The sequence below is a fragment of the Perna viridis genome, chromosome 5, assembly GCF_037379345.1.
Source record: "Perna viridis isolate PV_CMFRI_1.1 ecotype Kerala chromosome 5, ASM3737934v1, whole genome shotgun sequence".
NCBI classification, from domain to species: Eukaryota; Metazoa; Mollusca; class Bivalvia; order Mytilida; family Mytilidae; genus Perna; species Perna viridis.
The window spans coordinates 49201343-49223662 of NC_142449.1; the positions used below are offsets into that span (position 1 = coordinate 49201343).

At 33.9% G+C, this 22320-nt stretch overlaps 1 protein-coding gene across 7 annotated transcripts in view; it reads left to right on the forward strand.

Moving 5' to 3' along the window:
* Positions 1-6075: 6075 nt before the first annotated feature.
* The window catches only part of LOC148618080 (uncharacterized), a 34889-nt gene continuing 18644 nt past the window's right edge, over positions 6076-22320 (forward strand). For 2 of the 7 annotated variants that reach the window (XM_088585946.1, XM_088585943.1), the window contains exons 1-5: positions 7445-7573; positions 16616-16688; positions 19072-19340; positions 19976-20159; positions 20904-21086. In XM_088585946.1, the coding sequence (XP_088442072.1) occupies positions 7553-7573; positions 16616-16688; positions 19072-19340; positions 19976-20159; positions 20904-21086 (730 nt within the window). In that variant the 5' untranslated portion in view covers positions 7445-7552. Of the gene's footprint in view, positions 6395-7425; positions 7574-16615; positions 16689-19071; positions 19341-19975; positions 20160-20903; positions 21087-22320 lie in introns of those variants that run through there. The other 5 variants (XM_088585950.1, XM_088585945.1, XM_088585948.1 and 2 more) reach the window with 5 other exon arrangements.

Consider the following 22320-nt stretch of genomic DNA (forward strand, 5'->3'; position numbering starts at 1 on the left):
TTTACTTTTTCGGAAAAACATGATCTAGTGGAGCAGTTTAACGATAAAAGCGGCCATTTTCTGAGACATATATGAGGTAATATTAAGTATTTATTTCAATGTGACGTGTTAGTTTGATGTCAATACATTTCAATAACCAATAACAAATACTAATCCGATCCATAAACAAGTCAAAAGTCTTAAATGAACTTTTCTGAATACGCAATAAATATATCATCGTATAACCCTTATAAAATACAGAGATCACTGAAAGGTCTGCAATAAGTGTGAACACACCTTCAAGTAAGTTCTGAAAGGCTCTGATAACAAAAGTAGTAAAATTCGGTAAAAACGATGACATTCCTTCAAAATGACCTAAAAAAGAAAAATAATGACAGGAAGACGCATTAATAACCAACAATGACTATTGACTAAACCCTAGTTGGCAAAGTGTTCCTTTTATGCAAATTTATGCAAAGTAAATATGCAGAACGTCTGCATTTATATTATAGACTGCACATTCACAGATTATTTTATTGGCATAAAATTTAGCTTTATACAACATTGATTGATTGCTTATGGTTAAACGTCCGGTGACAGATATTTCGTCGTGTATTTTAGAAAGATAATGATTGACTCTGCTAACCACTAGTCCAACACACCAGATCTTTATTGTGCTAGCTCACATAAACATGAATCGACAGGTAGGCATGACAGCCCACTCGCACACATGCTAACTTTATACCACCAATCAGTCGACACTTCTTAATACTACATGCATGGAGAACGGTAACTTCTAATTTTAAAGTCTTTTTGGTAACTCGAACGAGGATCAAAACCAATACCTCCAACACTCGAGGTCAGCATGCTACCCAGGGAACACCGAGCACGGTTAATGTGTTTGAACAATCAAAAGTTCATATCTACATAAGTTTTAGATTTGTTGTTGTACATCGTATGTATTAAAAGGAGGACTCGAGGAATTTTTAGATTATTTATATATTATATTGCGTAATATTTCATGAATATTTTAAATGTCCTTTAAATAATTAATGTAAAAATGTTTTATCGAGATATCAGTTTTCTTGTTCATTAAATCGCTTGCATAATGGAACGGCATCGGTTTCTTTATAATCTCTAATTTAAAGTACTTACGTACTTTTTGGGCGCACCCAACGTTAAAAACTGCGTATTAATATCTTCTATTCACTCGTTAAATACCTTCCAATTTAAAATATTTCTAATATAAATTTAGAACTATAAAATTATAAAAACAGGGGGTGAAGACTGTTATAAGTTGTTTCTTTTTATTTTAAATGACTAATCATTTATGCAGATAGATTTTACCTATTTGTGAATTTCTAAATTTCTTTTTTACAATCGCAGTGTTTCTTACGATATTTTTACGAATATGATTAGCGATCTCTTATTTTCAAAAAAAAAAAAATATTCACTGGACATGTCCGACAACACTTTGTGCTGGTGGTGTCTTGCTAGAAACAGTAACTTCCATCCTTCTGGAGTACCTTAGATCACCCTTGTGTTAGTGATCTTAACGTCTGCTTATCATAATATTCCTTTCGCTGCAATTTAGGTATAAATTTCCTTCTTTACACAATTTGTTGACTATCAGTCAAAAAGAGGATAACATTTAAAGAGGTTTACATTAAAAAAAAGAACAAAACAATCTCTTCCTTGGAAACAAATAAAATAAATAGCAATGAGGCGAAATAAAGTTCTGAAAGGCTCTGATAACAAAAGTAGTAAAATTCGGTAAAAACGATGACATTCCTTCAAAATGAACTAAAAAGCAAAATAATGACAGGAAGACGCATTAATAACCAACAATGACTATTGACTAAACCCTAGTTGGCAAAGTGTTCCTTTTATGCAAATTTATGCAAAGTAAATATGCAGAACGTCTGCATTTATATTATAGACTGCACATTCACAGATTATTTTATTGGCATAAAATTTAGCTTTATACAACATTGATTGATTGCTTATGGTTAAACGTCCGGTGACAGATATTTCGTCGTGTATTTTAGAAAGATAATGATTGACTCTGCTAACCACTAGTCCAACACACCAGATCTTTATTGTGCTAGCTCACATAAACATGAATCGACAGGTAGGCATGACAGCCCACTCGCACACATGCTAACTTTATACCACCAATCAGTCGACACTTCTTAATACTACATGCATGGAGAACGGTAACTTCTAATTTTAAAGTCTTTTTGGTAACTCGAACGAGGATCAAAACCAATACCTCCAACACTCGAGGTCAGCATGCTACCCAGGGAACACCGAGCACGGTTAATGTGTTTGAACAATCAAAAGTTCATATCTACATAAGTTTAAGATTTGTTGTTGTACATCGTATGTATTAAAAGGAGGACTCGAGGAATTTTTAGATTATTTATATATTATATTGCGTAATATTTCATGAATATTTTAAATGTCCTTTAAATAATTAATGTAAAAATGTTTTATCGAGATATCAGTTTTCTTGTTCATTAAATCGCTTGCATAATGGAACGGCATCGGTTTCTTTATAATCTCTAATTTAAAGTACTTACGTACTTTTTGGGCGCACCCAACGTTAAAAACTGCGTATTAATATCTTCTATTCACTCGTTAAATACCTTCCAATTTAAAATATTTCTAATATAAATTTAGAACTATAAAATTATAAAAACAGGGGGTGAAGACTGTTATAAGTTGTTTCTTTTTATTTTAAATGACTAATCATTTATGCAGATAGATTTTACCTATTTGTGAATTTCTAAATTTCTTTTTTACAATCGCAGTGTTTCTTACGATATTTTTACGAATATGATTAGCGATCTCTTATTTTCAAAAAAAAAAATATTCACTGGACATGTCCGACAACACTTTGTGCTGGTGGTGTCTTGCTAGAAACAGTAACTTCCATCCTTCTGGAGTACCTTAGATCACCCTTGTGTTAGTGATCTTAACGTCTGCTTATCATAATATTCCTTTCGCTGCAATTTAGGTATAAATTTCCTTCTTTACACAATTTGTTGACTATCAGTCAAAAAGAGGATAACATTTAAAGAGGTTTACATTAAAAAAAAGAAAAAAACAATCTCTTCCTTGGAAACAAATAAAATAAATAGCAATGAGGCGAAATATCAAAAACACTTTAAACATCTTTGTAGATTTAATCACTTCATACGGAAAATATCTTTTACGAAACAACAATTTTTTTGTCTGCAAAACGTTTCACATCCAATATTTATTATCAGAGGTAGACGTAGAAAAAATAGCAGTGATAAGACCTACACTGCTACCACTCTCTCCAAAGAAAAGATTGTGGAAAACCATAAATCTGTGTTATCCTCTTTTGGTCTATCTGCCAGGGACGATGATTGTGATTTACGGCTATGGACTGGATTCCTAAACTCCACAAGAATCCATACAAACAACGTTTCATAGCTGGATCTGCAAAATGTACCAACCAACCTCATTCAAAACTTTTAACTTTTATACTCACAACTGTCAAAGAGGGTCTGCAGTCCTACCACAATACTTGTTACTCCTGTAGTGGTATTAATGCAATATGGATCCTGACAAATTCGAAAGATCTTTTAGAGACAATCAGTTCAAGACTTTTATTAGAAAATAATAGCATTAAAACCTATGATTTTTCAACACTGTATACTTCTGTTCCACATACTCAGTTAAAATCCCGACTTAAAACATTATACATCGTTTTTTCCAAAAAGATGGTACACCTAGATACAAATATATAGTTTTTGGTAAAGATTCCTCATACTTTGTAAGAAATTATTCCAAATCATATTCCAAATATACAGAAGAAGATGTTTACAAATGCTGGAATTTTTAACAACATATTTGTCCAGTGTGGTGGTCGGCATTCCAATGGGAACAAATTGTGCTCCTTTACGTGCTGACCTATTCCATCACTCTTATGAGACTGACTTTGTAGTTGATCTGATCCGAAAGTACGAAAATCGTTTCGTTAGATCTTTTAATCTCAGTTCCCGCTACATAGACGACGTATTATCTTTAAACAGTACTAATTTTGGGGATTGATATATCGCATCTACCCAAAAGAAATTGAGATAAAGGATACTGCAGACACTGTGAAGTCAGCCTCATATCTTAACCTACACTTCGAAATCGATAGTAAAGGAAAACTATTGACCAAACTTTACGACAACGTGATGACCTTTCATTCAGAATTTTCAACTTTCCTTTCATCTGTGGCAACATCCCTTCATCACCTGCGTATGGAGTGTTCATAACACAACTCATACGTTATGCCAGAGCTTGCCGAAACCATGCATACTTTTTGTATCGCGCTAGAACTCTGACAAATAGGCTTCTGGAACAGGGTTCTGTTGCTACAAGATTGAAGTCACCAATACAAAAGGTTTATGGTAATCATCATGAACTCGTGGATTCTTATGGTGTATCCATCTGCACCATGAAAACTGATTATTCCTAAGGTCATAGTTTTCCTTTTCTCGTTTGTCTAAACTGGACTCTGGAAAAACAAAGGACGCTTACCCTATCGATGCACCTGGTCCATGCTCCCAGGTTTTAGTGGAGTCCGAGTTGCTCATTTGCTTTTGTTACTGTATGTATGATTTTAGTTACTTTATGTTCTTTGTTGTGTATGTCTGTTTTCCATGTCTGGTCTTTGTCCCTGGATTACATTCTTTTGATTACTGCTATACCCTTGGTTTTCTTGATTACTCTTTCATACAATCAAATTTGTGTAATATTTACTTAGACTTGCTCTCTCTTCTGTGTCTGGATATTAAAATAAATAATTGATTGTTGGGGTTTAACATCCGACCAACAATATTTCAGCTATATTCAGACGATGAACATGAAAAGGATGATAAAATGAACATGAATGATGATAAAATGAAACAATTGATGGGACACAAGGATAATAGGGTCGACATATTTTGATTGCTACTAGAAAAAGAGGGGATGGGTTGGTTCGGGCAATTTAGCCTCCTTTGGCGGAGCGAAATACCACAGCAGAGTTCTTTAAGGAGGAGGAACGTGGCATCTTTCCCAACACGGTGCACCACAATGGTGTGCGGTCAGGTTTTCCGTATTATAGCCTGATAACCCCAGAATGTAACACGCCAGGGGTACCCTATTCCACCACCTGGGGCACACATCCCAGTTGCTCTGTGGTCAGAGCGCCTAGCCCTGGCTAGGTTCACGAGCACTATTTAGTTGCCTTTTACGACAAGCTTAGTGCTGCTGCAGGCCTATTCGTTTTACACCCGGACCTGCACGGGTCAAATCTGTTTAAAAGTTCGTTACAGAAGATACTGAGCGTATTTATGATTTGATAGTGAATTTTGCAAAAGATAAGTTGGATGTGATATACTTAAAGTATGACTTGGTCGCAATATATTTTGACACTGGTTTGTCATATGGTAAAATGTGATAGCATCTTTAGGTGACGACAACGTCCTATATGACAACTCGAGTTACATTAAGAACTAAAGTTTAGATGTGCGGCATTGGCTTAAAGATTACTTGTTTTCTTATACACTTTGCTAGTAAAATCGTATTAAATAATTGAACTTCGGGTGTATTATTTGAATTCCAATATCGATGTGTACTTCTTATTTACGCTTTTTTGAGTTAAAGTCTTTCTTTGTATTTGGTTCTAATGCGACAGATAAGAGGTTAGTCATTGACAAAAGGATAAGGCATACCTAAATTTTCAATATCAATATGATATATGAATTATTTTTGAAATTTAATAGATATATCAGATGATGAAATATGAATAATGAAAACAATAAAACAATAAAAGGTGTGTTGACAGAAAATATGTTAAAGAACATTTCATGCATTTCGTTCTATTTTTTTTTTCGAAACTTACAAAATGTAGAACTATATTTTCTTTAGCATATTTTACTCTTGAGATTTATTACCTATTGATGTATTTTATCATAAAATATGTCCATCCTCCTCAACAAAAGTCAGTAACCGATCACTGTTAATCCGGGAACGTTTAAAATCCCATTTCAATTCCGCACCGTATATCAAGAATATCTAATCTATAAGGCAAATATATGTATAAACACTTGGGCACATTTACAGAACAGGTTATTTTATGTGCATACAATTTAACATTAAACATTATGAGAATGGCTTCATCTGTATTTGTAATCCGGATTTTAAAGTATTGACTGGGCATCATCACCGACGTTACAATAACCAAGACATAGGTAGAACTTTGTTTGAACCAACATGAATTGATTGCTGATGGTTTAACGTCCTATAACAGATATTTTATCGTGCGTTTCAGGACAACAACGATTGACCAATCGAACAGACTCTGCTTTGTACCAGTGCTTCCGCGAACCACAGAAGCATGAATCGAAAGGTAGGCATGTCAACCCACTCAGACATATTCTTACTTCGAGCCAAACATCCTGCTTGGAGAAGTAGTGACTACGAATTTTAAAGACTTTAGTAAAGCTCGGCTTGAGATCATGCCTGAGATCGGCAATGTTTCATGTGTTTGAACTATCACAAGTACATAGTTTATAATCTACATCATGTTTTAGATTTGTTGTTTTTAAAAACATTCATGGTATATATTAACAATAGGCCTTCTGAAATTTTAATATCATTAATTCATGATGCAACTTAGTTATTTATGAATATTTAATATGTCTTTTAAATAATTAATTCAAAAAATGTTTCGCCGAGATATCAGTTAACTTGTTTATTAACTTGTTTGGAAAATGGGACGGAAACAGTTACCATATAATCTCAAATTGAAGGTATTTACGTAGTTTTGGGGGCCTCTCGACGTTGAAAACACCATATCAAAATAAATTGTTCACACATTATTTCCAATTTAAAATATTTCCTACAAGTATAAAACTATACAGTTATAAAAACAAGGTTATTATTTTTTTTTATTTTAAGTAATTATTCAGTAGTATATAGATAGATTTTATCATTTTGTGAATTTCTAAAAAATGAAAATTACAATTGCAGCATTTCATGCACAACCGATAAATTAAATGTTTTTTTTTCAAATATGTACATGATCGACATTGCACTGCGCAGGTGCGACCTTGCAAGAAACAGCAATTTCAATCCTTCAGAGGTACCTACAATCACCCCGGTTTAGTGACTCCAATGTCGTCTTCTTAAAATATTCCTTTCGCAGCATTTTGGGTATAACTTTCCTTCTTTACAATTCATTGACTGTAAGCCACGAAGAAGATAATGTTTAAAGAACAACAAAACAAATTATGCATTATGTAATATCTATACTGGAAAAAATAAAATTGATAGCATTAAGGCGAAATATCAGAAACATTTTAAATATCTTTATGGGTTTGATTATTTGAAACCCCTATAAAAATTATCTTTCAGACAATCGACTTTGTATATTACATACGTAGACCCTCTTTCACTCTTCTGTGTCAAGTAATTAGAAGCTTGTTATGAATCTGTTAAAAGGTTCGGTACACAAGATAAATAGCATATTTATGAATTGATAGTGAATTTCTCAAAAGGGACCGTCATGACTTTCACAGTAAGTTGGGTATATATATTTTCATCATTAATGTACGTAACAGAATATCATCAGAAAACTAACATTAACGTTAAATGTTCAATATAAGATTTTAAAATTTTCTATAGATATCAAATCTATTATTGCTTTATTGAAAGATTAATCAATTGCAAGGAAACCAAAATTCTAGCGGAAATCAAAAGTATGTAATCCAGGAACAAATATAAGTTATGGAAAACAGACATACACAACAAAAACATAAACTTGCTAAAACAATACATACAAAGTAACAAAAGTAAATGAGCAACTCGGACTATCGGACTCCATTAAAAACTGGGGCTTGGATCAGGTGCATCGGTATGGTACGCGTCCTCTGCTTTTCTAGAAACACCCACCGAGTTGCTCATAAAAAGTCAAGTCCGGGGTAGATGACAGATGAAGGGAAAATAATGACCCGTTGCACAGATCAGTTTTCATGCAGATGGATACACCGTACTGTCCACGAGTTCATGATGCCGACCAGAACACTTCTGTAGTGATGACTTCAATCTTGCAGCAAGATAACCCTGTTCCAGAGACCTAATTTAAAGATGTCTAGTGCGATACGAAAAGGTCTGCGTAGTTACGGCAAGGCCTGGCGTAACGTATGAGTTGTGATATGAACATTCCATTTGAAGGTGCTGAAGGGAGGTTGCCACAAATGAAAGAAACGTTGACACAACGGAATAAAAAAAAACATCGTGTTTGTCCTATAGTTTTGTCAATAGTTTTCCTTTACCATCGATCTCTAAGTGTAGGTCAAGATATGAGGCTGATTTCACAGTGTCTGTAGTATCCTTTATCTCAAGTGCTTTGGGGTAGATGCAATATATCAAATCCCCGAAAACAGGACTGTTTAACGATAATACGTCATCTACATAGCGGAAGTTGAGATTAAAGGATCTAGTTAAACGATGCTCCTTCTTTTTGATCAGATAAGCTATAAAGTCAGCCTCATAAGAAAGAAGGAATAGAATACTGACCATTTGTTGAAATACGCGTCCACCACACTGGACAAATATGTTGTCAATAAAACATTCAGCATTTTGAAAACATCTTCTTCGGTATAATTAGGAGATGACTTGGAATTACCTTTTCAACATGGTATGAACAATCTCTACCAAGAACTAAATACTTACATTTACCTGTACCGTTTTTTGTGGAGTAACAACGATGTATAATGTTTTTGAGTTGTGATTTAAACTGAGTATGGGGAATAGAGGAATAAAAAGAGAGTTAAAAAATCATAGTTTTTAATGCTTATGTATTCTTTTAATGTTCTAGAATTAAGGGTTTTCATATCTTTCGATTTTTGTAGGATCCTCATTTATTTAATACATTTGAGGACACTCTATCAAACCACCCTTTTCACAAAGATGCTTTGTTATTAGCAAATAAAGGTAACAACAAAATTACCGAACACTTATACGATCCATGTCAAGTACAAAATAAATATCTCATCACCGGAATAGCTGGTACCGGAGTAGTCTTGACTTGGTACAATCATTTTAAACGTAATGGTGGATTAAAAAAAAAGTTTTTTTTTGCATGCCAATCATTACTCATTTTTTTAGAAGAAGCTGAATATTTTTCAACGTAGGCCTCATATCTCAAAAAGAATTTTGTAAGCGACCTTTAGAGACGCATTTCCTCATACCCCTGATGCGCAGATATTTATTGTGTTAAAAGAAATCAGAGTAGTTAGTACTTGCTCTATAGTAGCGAATCAATTGTGAAGTATAAACAGCATTTGCTGGAAACTAAGGTGTATTGTCGCACAGGAAAGGAACATTTATAATAAATCTTAGTACTGATATGACGACTGTCTTAAAAAAAAAGATGTAGAACATTTTTATTGTAGTCTCCTTTATCTCGAGCTCTGGTGAATATATTAAAGATAATCATTTACCAAAAAAGGGTAGTTAAAGGACAATAGATCATTAATATAACTGTATATCAGATGATTCAGCATCTTACATATTTTTATTCTTTAAGATTCTGAAAAAAAATATTAGCAACTCGGTAGTGTTTTGAGAAAGGCAGAGGATACTCATCCAACCAGTGCACCTGGTTCATGCTCCAAGTTTATAGTGGATTCCGAGTTCAGCATTTTGCATTTGTTTCGTTATACGATTTCTGTTTTGGTTATTTTTGTTCTTTGTTGAAATGAGATGGATGATATATGGTTTTAATGGGAAGTTCTCTATGTGGAGCAAGGAATGGGTTGGATTATATATGGTTTTCATGGAGAGTTCTCTAAGTGGAATTGGTAATGGAATGGATAATATATGGTTTTCATGGAAAGTTCCCTCGTATTTCAAATATAAATCGATACCGATTATTTCATATTCCTATACTTCACCTAACGAATACAAAATTTTCAATTATAAAAGGCTATTGCATAACTTAGAGATTGTGGGCTTCCTGTTCCTGCAAAACTTTTCATTCAAATATGGTTCTTCTGGTCATGTCATGACGGGAGATTTAAACTAATCTCTCCGTAAGGTCATTACTAAACATCCCAGGTACTGTGAACCATGCTCCATAAATTGGAATTATAACTTTAAAGTTCTTATGAATGCCGTAGAGGACTACGCAAGAAAATGGATAAAACGAAGACAAGAAGACATTGATTCTCTGTCAGAGTGGGTAAAGGCTCTGTGTTAGCAAAAACATTGTCTATTTTATATGACAAATATGTTGTCGTACCAGCAAACAGAGCCCATAACAACATTATTTTTGTCTGCAAAACGTATTGCATAAAATGTTTATTATCAGAGGTAGACACAGAAAATAACAGCAGTTATAAGACCTGTACTGCCACTACACTCTCCATAGAAGAGATAGTGGAAAACCATAAATCTTTGATATCCTCGTTTTGTCTCTCTACCAAGGACGATGATTGTAATCTTCCGTCTATGCACTGGATTTATAAACTGATTTGTTCAATGTGTCATAGTTTATCTTTCCTCTTTCGTCCACCCTGGACTTGACTTTTTATGAACAACTCGGCAAGTGTTTCTAGAAAAGCAAAGGACGCTTACCCTACCGGTGCACCTGGTCCATGCTCCCAGTTTTTAGTGGAGTCCGAGTCGCTCATTGGCTTTTGTTATTTTGTATGTATGATTTTAGTTATTTTATGTTCGTTCTTTGTTGTGTGTCTGTTTTCCAAGTCTGGTCTTTATCCATGGATTGCATTCTTTTGATTACCGCTATAACCTTGTTTTTTTTTATTACTCCTCCACAAGAATTCATACAAACAACGCTGCATAGCTGGATATGCAAAATGTAACACCAAACCTCTTTCAAACTTCTATACTCACATCTGTCAAAGATGGTCTTCAGTTCTACCACGACACTTGTTACAGTATGGCTCCTGAAAATTCAAAAGATCTTCTGGAAACCATTAATTCAATATTATTATTAGAATACAATAGCATTAAAACCTATGATTTTTCAAATCTTTATACTTCTATTCGCTGTTACTTCAAAAAAATCATCTTCAAAGCTGGAATTTTTGACCGACAACATATTTGTCCAGTGTAGTGGACGCGTTTGTCAACAAGCCGTCCATTCCAATGGGAACAAATTGTGCTACTCTACTTGTTGACCTATTCCTCCTTTTATGAGACTGACTCTATAGCTGATCCAAAAGAAAGAACATTATTTAGCTAGATCCTTTAATCTCAGTTACCACTATATAGATGACATATTATCGTTAAACAATCCTAGTTTTGGGGATTTGATACGTCGCATCTACCCCAAAGAGCTTGAGATAAAGGATACTACAGACATTGTGAAGTTATCCTCATGTCTTGACCTTCGTTTAGAGATCGATGGTAAAGAAAAACTATTGACTAAACTATACGACAAACACACTGACTTTTCCTCCGTAATGTCAACTTTTCATTTCATCTGTGGCAATATTCCTTCAGCGTCTGGTTATGGAGTTTTCCTATCACAACTCATACGTTATGCTTGACGTAACTACCTAGACGTTTTGTATCGCACTTGACTTCTCACAATTAGTTTTCTGGAAAGATTACGTTGCTACTTGATTAAAATCATTACTCTAGCAGTTTTGTGGTCTTCATCGTGAACTCGTGGATCGTTCCGGTGTTTTCATCTGCACCATAAAACTGATTTGTTCACGGTGTCATAGTTTTCCATTCCTTTTTGTCTACTTCGGAATTGCATTTCATGAGGTACTCAACGGGTGTTTTTAAGAAAGAAGAGGACGCTTACCCGTCCGGTGCTACTGGTCCATGCTCCCAGTTTGTGTATGTTATTATGGTTATTTTATGTTTTTAGTTGTGTTTGTCTGTTTTCCATGTCTGGTATATATCCATGAATTACATTCTTTTGAATTCCGCTAGAATCTTGGTTCCCTTGATTACATTATGTGGAACGAGTAATGGGTTGGATGATATATGGTGTATTGGAAGTTTTTTCCATGAAAAACTGTAAGACCATATGCATTACAGCATACAAATTTGAAATGGAGGACATTAGAAGCACCTTCATGTAATTTGAGCAAATAAAAATTAACAGCATCAATTTTGTTTCATGTATTCATATTTAGGTATTTATTTTCCTTCATTGACAGTGAAATGAACTTTGCAATTTTTTGCGTATTGAATCATTCGAAGGACAAAAGACGTTTGTATTTCGCACACTTGAATAGGCGGTCGGGAAAATATTTAATGGTAACTACTAATTCATTTCTCGCAAAAATTGTATTTGGGCATGTTCCGAAATATAGCGTATAGTTTTAGTGCTAAAGTAATAGGTTTTATGTGTATTTTTATTGTTTGACATGACAATTATTTAGAACATGGGTTGAAAGAGTAAGCAAGGGAACCAAGGTAATCAAAAGAATGCAATCCAGAGACAAAAACCAGACATGGAAAACAGACACACACAACAAAGAAAACAAAGCAACAAAAGCAAATGAGCAACTCAGACTCCACTAAAAACTGGGAGCATGGACCAGGTGCACCGGTAGGGTAAGCGTCCTCTGCTTTTTTAGAAACACCCGCCGAGTTGCTCATAAAAAGTCAAGTCCAGGGTAGACGTAGGAGGAAAGGAAAACTCTGACACATTGAACAAATCAGTTTTCATGGTGCAAATGGATACACCGTAACGATCCATAAAACCTCTGTAGTGATGACTTTAATCTTGTAGCAACATAACCCTGTTCCAGAAGCCTATTTGTTAGAATTCTAACGCAATACAAAAAGTATGCGTAGTTTCGGCAAGCTCTGGCATAACGTATGAGTTATGAACACTCCATACGCAGGTGATAAAGGGATGTTGCCACAGATGAAAGGAAAGTTGACAATTCTTAATGAAAATTCATCACGTTTGTCGTAAAGTTTGGTCAAAAGTTTTCCTTTACCATCGATTTCTAACTGTAGGTCAAGATATGAGGCTGACTCCCCAGTGTCTGTAGTATCCTTTATCGCAAATTCTTTTGGATAGATGCGATGTATCAAATCCCCAAAATTAGGATTGTTTAAAGATAATAGGCCATCTATAAAGCGGAAACGAAGATTAAAGGATCTAGCTAAACGATATTCTTAATTTCGAATCAGATCAGCTATAAAGTCAGCCTCATAAGAGTGAAGTAATAAGTCAGCAAGTAGAAGAGCACACTGGACAAATATGTTGTCGATTAGAAATTCCAGCATTTTGTAAACATCTTCTTCTGTATATTTGGAAGATGATTTGGAATTATTTCTTACAAAGTATGAGGAATCTTTACCAAGAACTGTATATGTGTATCTAGGTGTACCATCTGTTTTGGATAAACAATGATGTATAATGTTTTTAAGTCGGGATTTTAACTGAGTATGGGGAATAGAAGTATACAGTGTTGAAAAATCATAGGTTTTAATGCTATTATATTCTGATAATAGTCTTGAACTGATTGTCTTCAAAAGATCTTTCGAATTTTCAGGATCATCATTGAGAAAGCCTCCCCTTCCCTATTCAACAACCCTAATATAGTTTTTAAGTTCACACTTATTTCTCACATTTCCAAAAAAAAAAAAAACAAAACAAAACAAAACAAAACAAAAAAAAAAAAACAACGAACACACATTTTTTTTATTTTTTGCTCCTTTTTACATCTCATTGAGACAAAACATTTTTGTTTTTAGATTTTTCAAACTTCTATTTTTAACGGCATTAGTAAATTGACAGACATATAGAGAAATCATCAAGCAGCCAAATCGGTAATGTTTCTAATGAAACCAAGAAATTTGCGGTAGCATTAGACTTTCAAGTTAAATGAAAATCATGAACCCCACTGAAAAATCGCTTTAATCGACATTTTTTCTCAAACTCCACAGAGGATATATGCTTGTGTAAAAAGTGTTATAAGGGCTACCTTTTCGCTGTATCTGTGTTTGTTTTGGAGACAGCCTCAGTCGTCTGTAATGTAATGTGAGGGTTTCCTCGTCCTTCATTGAAGACTCAGTTGTTGCCTTGAAGTGACATTTATCATCCTAATGGGGTTGTCTCTTTGGCATTTTCACCATATTACTTCTCGTTATATCAATTATGAAGCTAAATAATAGATGTAAAAACATTGATATTGTTAGCAAAATGCAACAGAAGTGTTCTAGATAAAAAACGGCATGCAAACCTTAATCACTATCTAAATTTACAATCTTTTCATGAGTCTACCAAAGCCTTCTAGTAACCGTTTAAATTCATTAGATAGAACCTTGTGTGTATCTATCTTTAACAGAAGTCCTGATAGAGCACGTAAACAACTTATTTATTTCGGGACTATGTTAATATAGGTTTTAAAAACATTTATAAAATCTATTACATTAACATGGATTAGAATGATCTGTGTGGAAAATCTTATTACGATATGCTCAAAATGTTGACGATTCTGTTTTTATGAATTATAACTATTTGACTTAGCAAACTTGTTAAAACTGCTTTGAATAATATTTGAAAAAGAAGCCCTGAAAAGTTGTTCTGAATATCAATTCATTTGTGATTTTTCAAATTAAGAAGTCAAGGTAAACATTTTCGATTGTGCAAGAAAATAAAAACCCCATGAGGTATATTATACTTTAGATTTTTTTATCAGTTATCAGTTTTGCTGTAATGAAAACAACGCAATACTTCCTGAACTTACAAAACACGATCATCTTTCCTTTTATATAACCCGCTTCGAAGGTAAAATAACTGTTTTACCATTTTCCGTACGTCACAATGTGTCGTAGAAAATCTCCGCAACTATCTGGTCACATTATATTTTGGCCGAAGCTTTATAAAGGTATAAAGGTAAAATTTGATTGCATCTTTCCCACAGAACTTGAGATAAAGGATACTACAGACACTATGAAGTCAGCCTCATATCTTGACCTACACTTAGAAATCGATGGTAAAGGAAAACTATTGACCAAACTTTACGACAAACGTGATGACCTTTCATTCAGAATTATCAACTTTCCTTTCATCTGTGGCAACATTTCTTCAGCACCTGTGTATGGAGTGTTCATATCACAATTCATACGTTATGCCAGAGCTTGTCGAAACTACGCAGACTTTTTGTATCGCGCTAGAACTCTAACAAATAGGCTTCTGGAACAGGGTTATGTTGCTACAAGATTGAAGTAATCACTACAAAAGTTTCATGGTCGTCATCATGAACTCGTGGATCGTTACGGTGTATCCATCTGCGCCAACTGATTTGTTCAATTTGTCATAGTTTTCCTTTCTCTTTCATCTAACCCGGACTTGACTCGGTGGGTGTTTCTTGAAAACGCTTACCCTACCGGTGACCTGGTCTACGCTGCCAGTTTTTGTAGTTGAGTCTGTTCTTTGTCCCTGGATTACATTCTTTTGAATACCGCTGTAGCCTTGGTTCCCTTGCTTACTCTTTAAGCGACGACAACGTTCTATGTGACAATTTGTGTAACATAGATAAATAAAGATTATTTTTTTCCTATATTCTTTGTTATTAAAATTGTATAAATTAATTATTTTTTTGGTGTGATATCGATACTCTAGGGTACTTCTTATTTTCAAATCATTTTGGGATTTAATGTCTTTTTTTGTATTTGGTTCTAATGTTTCACATGAAAGGTTAATAATTAAAACACAAAAAGGTGTGTTGAATGAAAATGATTAGGTATGATATATTCTTAATTTCGTGCATTTCTTTTTTTTGCGTAGTATAGTAGTGTATTTTCGTCATCATATTTTACTCTTGAGATTTATTACCTGTTGTTCGAAAGCGAACAACGCAACAAAATTTCACATGGAAAATGCTTCTCAGAGTATCATTCTGCTGTGTATGAAAAGTAATGCATATGATATGGTTTCCTTTTTTTCTTTGTTGGGTTTTAACGTCTGAGCAGGCAGCAATATTTCAGCTATATTCAGACGATGAACATGAAATGGATCATAAAATGAACATGAAATGATGATGAAAGGAAAAAAAAGGATGGACACAAGGATAATAGGGTCGACAAATTTTGATTGCCACTAGAAAAAGGGGGGATGGGTAAGGTCGGGCAATTTAGCCTCCTGTGGCGGAGCGCAAAGGTTCCTACTCCTATCGAATACCACAGCAGGGTTCTTTAACGTGCGAGGAACGTGACATCTTTCCCGACATGGTGCACCATTATGGTTTTCGCTCAGTTTTTCCGTATTATATTTTGACACCATGGTACCCCATTCCACCACCTGGGGCACACATCCCAGTTGCTCTGTGACCAGAGCACTATTTAGTCGCCTTTTACGACAAGCTTAGCGCTGCTGCAGGCCTATTTTTTCACACCCGGGACTGCACGGGGTGATATGGGTTCCAAACAAAAGTGTTTTACCAAACAATAAGAGGATGTGACATTAAGTCGGTAAAATGTACGACGCCGAAAAGATTGTCTTTGTTCTTAAAAACATTAAAAATATGCAGTAAGATTGGTAAAAAAAATAACATTGATATGATTATGAATTACTTGGTCATACTTTGACTCATATCAAATATTTGTTAAATTTTCTTTATAGTTGGTATCATTCATTTTTATATTGGTGAATCATCTAACTGGTGTTACAGTGAGCGGACACGCAATCAATACAGGTAACAAATTAATCAACATTAAACCTTTCAACAGTTGTTCTGTATATTGATATGACAAAATAGCATTAAGGGTAATTTTTTCATACGATGTTCATCTAAATTGGGCGAACAAGATTGTGACAGATATCAGATCAGTTCATGTGAATCGAGCCTTATTCTTAATTTCAAGTGAACATTTCACGTGAAGTTCGTGTTTCGTGAATTTCAAATGAAAATAATATTAATTCCCTGTAAAAAACAGGTGAATTTCATGTGAATGTTGATTCACATGAATTTCACGTGAACAATATCTATTTATGAACATATGGTACACACAAGGTAAAATCAATGAACATAGTAACTAATAAAGATGTTGCATTTGGCTTCCAAATCTCCATTCCCTATCCCTAACCCCATCCCAGATCCCCATTCAAGATCTCTTTTTTCCATTATGCATCCTTATCCCCCTTCTCTCACCCTGAAGAAACATTATATAGAAAAAAAAACCACGATGCTCTTACGAATTAGTATACGTGGCTGGTGTCGATCTTGTCTTGTTAACTAGATACTATACAGAACTATTTTAAAGTAGAACAAAGCACATGGATGGAAACCAGATAATTGACTATGTTAATCGTCCATTGGATTTCCAGCAATTCTTACTACACATGAGCGACTATTTCAAGAGAACTGGCACCATTGTAGAATTCATATCATCTTTAAAATAATCCTGATAAATAATGCACAACAGATGTAAACGGCTGAAAACTTTTTACATTGCTTCATCGACTGAGGCACGTGCTAAATTTTGCCTGGATCGTTATCAAAAATCAGGACGATGAGCAGTCATCCGATAAAAGTGTCCCCATTTGATTAATGCTTTTTGGTAATATCTTTATTTCAGATAACGAGCTTCATTTTATTTTATAAATAGCAAATTACCGATAAAAGGAATAAATGAATTTGTTAAAGAAAACGACTTCATCACGGTTAATATCAAGTCTCGCCTTCACGGGCTCACCTGTTATGAACCATAATAAAGTCACTATCAAAATTAAAATGTCATTTATTCCTATAGTATCAAATCGTATCTGATCTTATTAATCATATTTATCAAAATTTGCAGAATTATAAATTTCAAAATACCTAAAACACGGAGGCTTCATTTTTTGTAGTGAAAATGGTCGAATCTTTCGGTTATTGATTTGGTTTCCCATACGATAATTTTTGTTTTGAGTACCTCTAATATACATTTATTTTTTGGATTGAGATCTTCCTATATATTTGATTCTTACGCTGCTGATGAGAGGTTTCTCATTGAAACACTTCTACAGCATATCCATATTTGCAAGAGTAATCAAGGGAATCAAGATTCAAGAGGAAATAGAAAACAGACACAAAACAAAGATCATAAAATAACCAAAATAATACATACAAAGTAACAAAATAAATGAGCAACTCAGACTCCTCTAAGAAATTGATATGTTTTGTTTATGTACCTCATGTTGATTGAGTTCTAATCTGATTTAGCCAATGACTCATTTTATTATCAAATGGGAAGGTAACCCAATGCTGACACTGTAGTACCCAAAGAATTAAAAAAAAGTATCGAACTTACCCTTGATTGCACACAAATGCTCCAAAACAGACGTCATCAAACTAAAAAAACCTTGAAGCAGAGGACGCTTACCCTACCGGTGCACCTGGTCCATGCTCCCAGTGTTTAGTGAAGTCCGAGTTGATCATTTGCTTTTGTTACTTTGTATGTATGATTTAAGTTACTTTGTTGTGTATTTCTGTTTTCCATGTCTGGTCTTTGTCCCTGGACTACATTCTTTTGATTATTGCTAAAACCTTGATTCCCTTGATTACTCTTGAACAGACGAATCAACTACTATTAGCAAAATAGTTGCCGTTATGCATCAAAGATATTTTCTACTGCAACATTCGTAGTAAGGTAAAATTTTATTTGATAACATCGTAAATTTCAGAATGTCAATGTAGCAATTTTTTTATGCATGCGCATAGTTATTTTAAAAGATTATTTTGACAAATATATTTGACAGTTGCATTAGAATGAACGATATTTATCGTCGTCTTTCTAGATTTGAAACGTACACGTGTTATAAAATAATGAACTTTATTCAGTAGAAATATTGATTCATGATATACTTTGTATTTAATGTTATGTGCATTAAGTAGATCTATTGTTAAATCACTGAAAATAATCTTTTATTTTTAAAACATCCTACATTTGTCATTTTCATAGTTATCCAAGTAATCTGTTTTATGTACTAGTGTTCATGAATTTTCTGAAATTGCACTTTTCTAAGATGGTATAATACATAAACAAACACCAATCTATTTTTTAAGTAAAATTATTTCCTTGTTTGTTTTTTTTTAGATTTTACACAGCTGATTGGACGTTCTTCTAATGCAAGTGTCTGTATTGAAACTTTTTATATAGTAATGAATTCGACCTTAGAACTTAAAGGTGATGGTTATTCAGTTGATCCACCTTGTGTTGTGGCTTTCATTGTTGATGAGAGATTGGCGGACATTTGTGTAGTTATAACTAATGTCGAAATTCCTTGTGATTATGAAAGTAGTGTGAGAATTGAGACCTTTTCAGTTGGCATTACTGAGACAGAAATATTTAAACGCAATAAAAAGGTTACATATCTATTTACATACAAATTAGAAATCCATGAAAAATTATTATATATCATCTTTTGTTTTTGTTTTTGTTTGTTATGGTTTTGGCTTTCCTGTTATTAGTTTTGTAGAAATAGAAATAATATATAGAAAGAGTAATCAAGGGAACCAAGATTCTAGCGGAAATCAAAAGTATGTAATCCAGGGACAAAGACCAGACAGGAAAAACAGACATACACCATCAATTAACCAAATTAATACACGCAACTCGGACTCCACTAAAATCTGGGAGCATGGATCAGGTGCACCGGTAGCGTCCTCTGCTTTTCTAGAAACAACCGGCCAGTGTTTAAAAAAAGCACTTGAGAAAAACATATCCGTGATTTTTTACCTAACCTTTTACTTGTGTCTTGCAAAACAATAATAAAAAACAACCTATCGTCAACATGTACAACGTACTTAAAGCTAATGTGATGGAATTTCTTCATAAAGAAATTTATCAGGCTTATAAATTCGTGGGATTTTTTTTTTAAATTTAATTTATTTTTTTCATTTATTTATTTTTTTTTTTATAAATTTCACTCAGAAATCGTGTGCATGCAAAAATCTATGTCCTACTTTAAAAACCCATATCTACCATCTTTATCCTTTAGGCTTTCATGCAGTACAATTACACATGTTCCAGTAACAAAGGACCTCACGCTCTATGTACAAGCGATCCACCCTTTGTTGTTGTTGTACGAATGTCAGTTCCGTCTCCCAGAGAGCAGTACACAAAGGGTTTACCATCCTTGTTCCTCAGCTTAATAAAGACCAAAATACAACCGAATAGGAAAGGTAATGTTAAATAAGGAATACTTGTATCACCATCATGGACTCATTTTTTCAGTTATAGGGCCTCTTAAAGTAAACATCAATAGACGACCATTCAAATACAGTACCTTATTTTGGTAACTTTGAATTTCTCATTTTTACCGCCCAAAAAAACAAAAACAGATATGACTCATTGCCACTTCTTCCCTTTAAACAAAAAATCAAAATTTCTTTTATTTGATACATTATATTTCTTGTAAGTTCTTGGACGATTTTATCTTTACATTCTTATTATTTTATACGTCCATGTAGATAAAGTATTTGTTATTTTTTTTTATTTTTATGACAGTTTTATTATAGGTATCAGGTGAGATATTTGCCACGTTGTAGGAAAAGATGTATCATACGATACCCCGACACAACAACTCATTGTATTATGTAGATATCCAATACATATAAATATGAGATTATTTTTTTTTTCACTCTTTTTCTTTTGACTTGTACTTTTATTTCAACAATTTAAAAACCATGTGATATAAATTAAAGACTCTGATTTTTAAAATAACCTTGTATTTGCAAATCTATATTTAATCCAACGTCTTTGATAAAATAACGCACCACGTGATTTCTATTGAATATATTACGCGCCTGAGGAGGTGTATTTTAAATGTGTATTTACTGTCAATTTGTCGGCGTTAATTAGATCAATCTTGTAATAGCTCAGTTTGACTGTTAAAATAACCGTTTTGTTTTTGTTATTGTCTATAGACATGTCTTGTCCGAACCATAACCATAACTCGTCACCTTATCCAACGACAGTTACAAAAGAACGCTATTCCGTCGTCAGTGACTGTGACTGTAACGATCCTGATTGCAACTGTAAAACGAATGTTTTGAAGAACCTGAAATCAAATGGAAGCGACCAACAACATATACACATCACACACAATGGTATGGCAATACAGTTTGTCGTTTTTTTTTTTTTCATTGCCCATTGACACTTTCAATCTCAGGGTACTGTAATGATAATAAATATACATTTATCGGCTCTTTCCAATAACATTGCGTAACATCGACTGTGACAGAATAACTTTTGAACGTCTCAACATCATATATAGCAATTTATCGGGCTTATAGTGATATTTTCTTTATCGATTTCGAAACTGCTGTTTTTTTCCTGTATATAATAGGGCAAAATAATGATATATGTCTATGCCCCTTTTAGGTACAGCTAAATGAACAATCTGGACTACACCACAACTTTGGAGGATTGACCAGTTGCACAGCTAGATTAAGTATCCCCTGCTTTTCTATAACCAACTGCCAATTTAATCCTTAAATGTCACGTCCAGAGCAACCGAAAGAGGGAAAGAAGAACCGTGATATGATGAACAAATCGGTTTTATGATCAGATAGATAAACCATAATAAATCTACAAGTTCATCATTACGACCATAAAAAATTACTAATTACTTTTTTCTTGAAGAAACATGATCCAGTTCCAGAACCCTAACTGTAAGAAGTCTAGTAAAGTACACAAAGTCTGCGCAGTTTCGGCACGCTCTTGCATACGTATGAGTTGTGATATGAACTCCATTCGCAGGTGCTGAAGCGATGTTGTTATAGATGAAAGGAAAGTTGGCAATAAGGAATGAGAACTTATCACACTTGTCGTACATTTTGGTCATGAGATTTCTTTTCTATCGATTTCTCGGAGTAAGTCGATATATAAGGCAGACTTCATAGTTTCTAAGTTTTCTTTTATCTCAAGTTTTTTTGGATAGATGTGTTGTTTAAAATTCCCGAAAGTAGGATTGTGTAAAGACAAAACGTCATATATCAGAATCTATATCAATGAATGAGGCTAAACGCAGTTCCTTCTTTTTGATAAGGTCAGCAATAAAATCAGCCTCGTGAGAATTGAGGAATAGCAAGTAGCGGGCACTATATGTTCCCATTGAAATGATGACCGTCTGTTGAAATACACGCCCACACACTGGACAAGTATATTATCGATTGCAAATTCAAGCATCTTGACAACATCTCCTTTGCTATGTTTAGAAGATGATTTGGAGTCGTTTTATACGAAGTATAGAAAACTCTAACAGTTACTAAGTATTTGAATCTAGCTGTTCCATCGATGTATAATGCTTTTGAGTCCGGATTCCAACTTAGTATTAAGAAT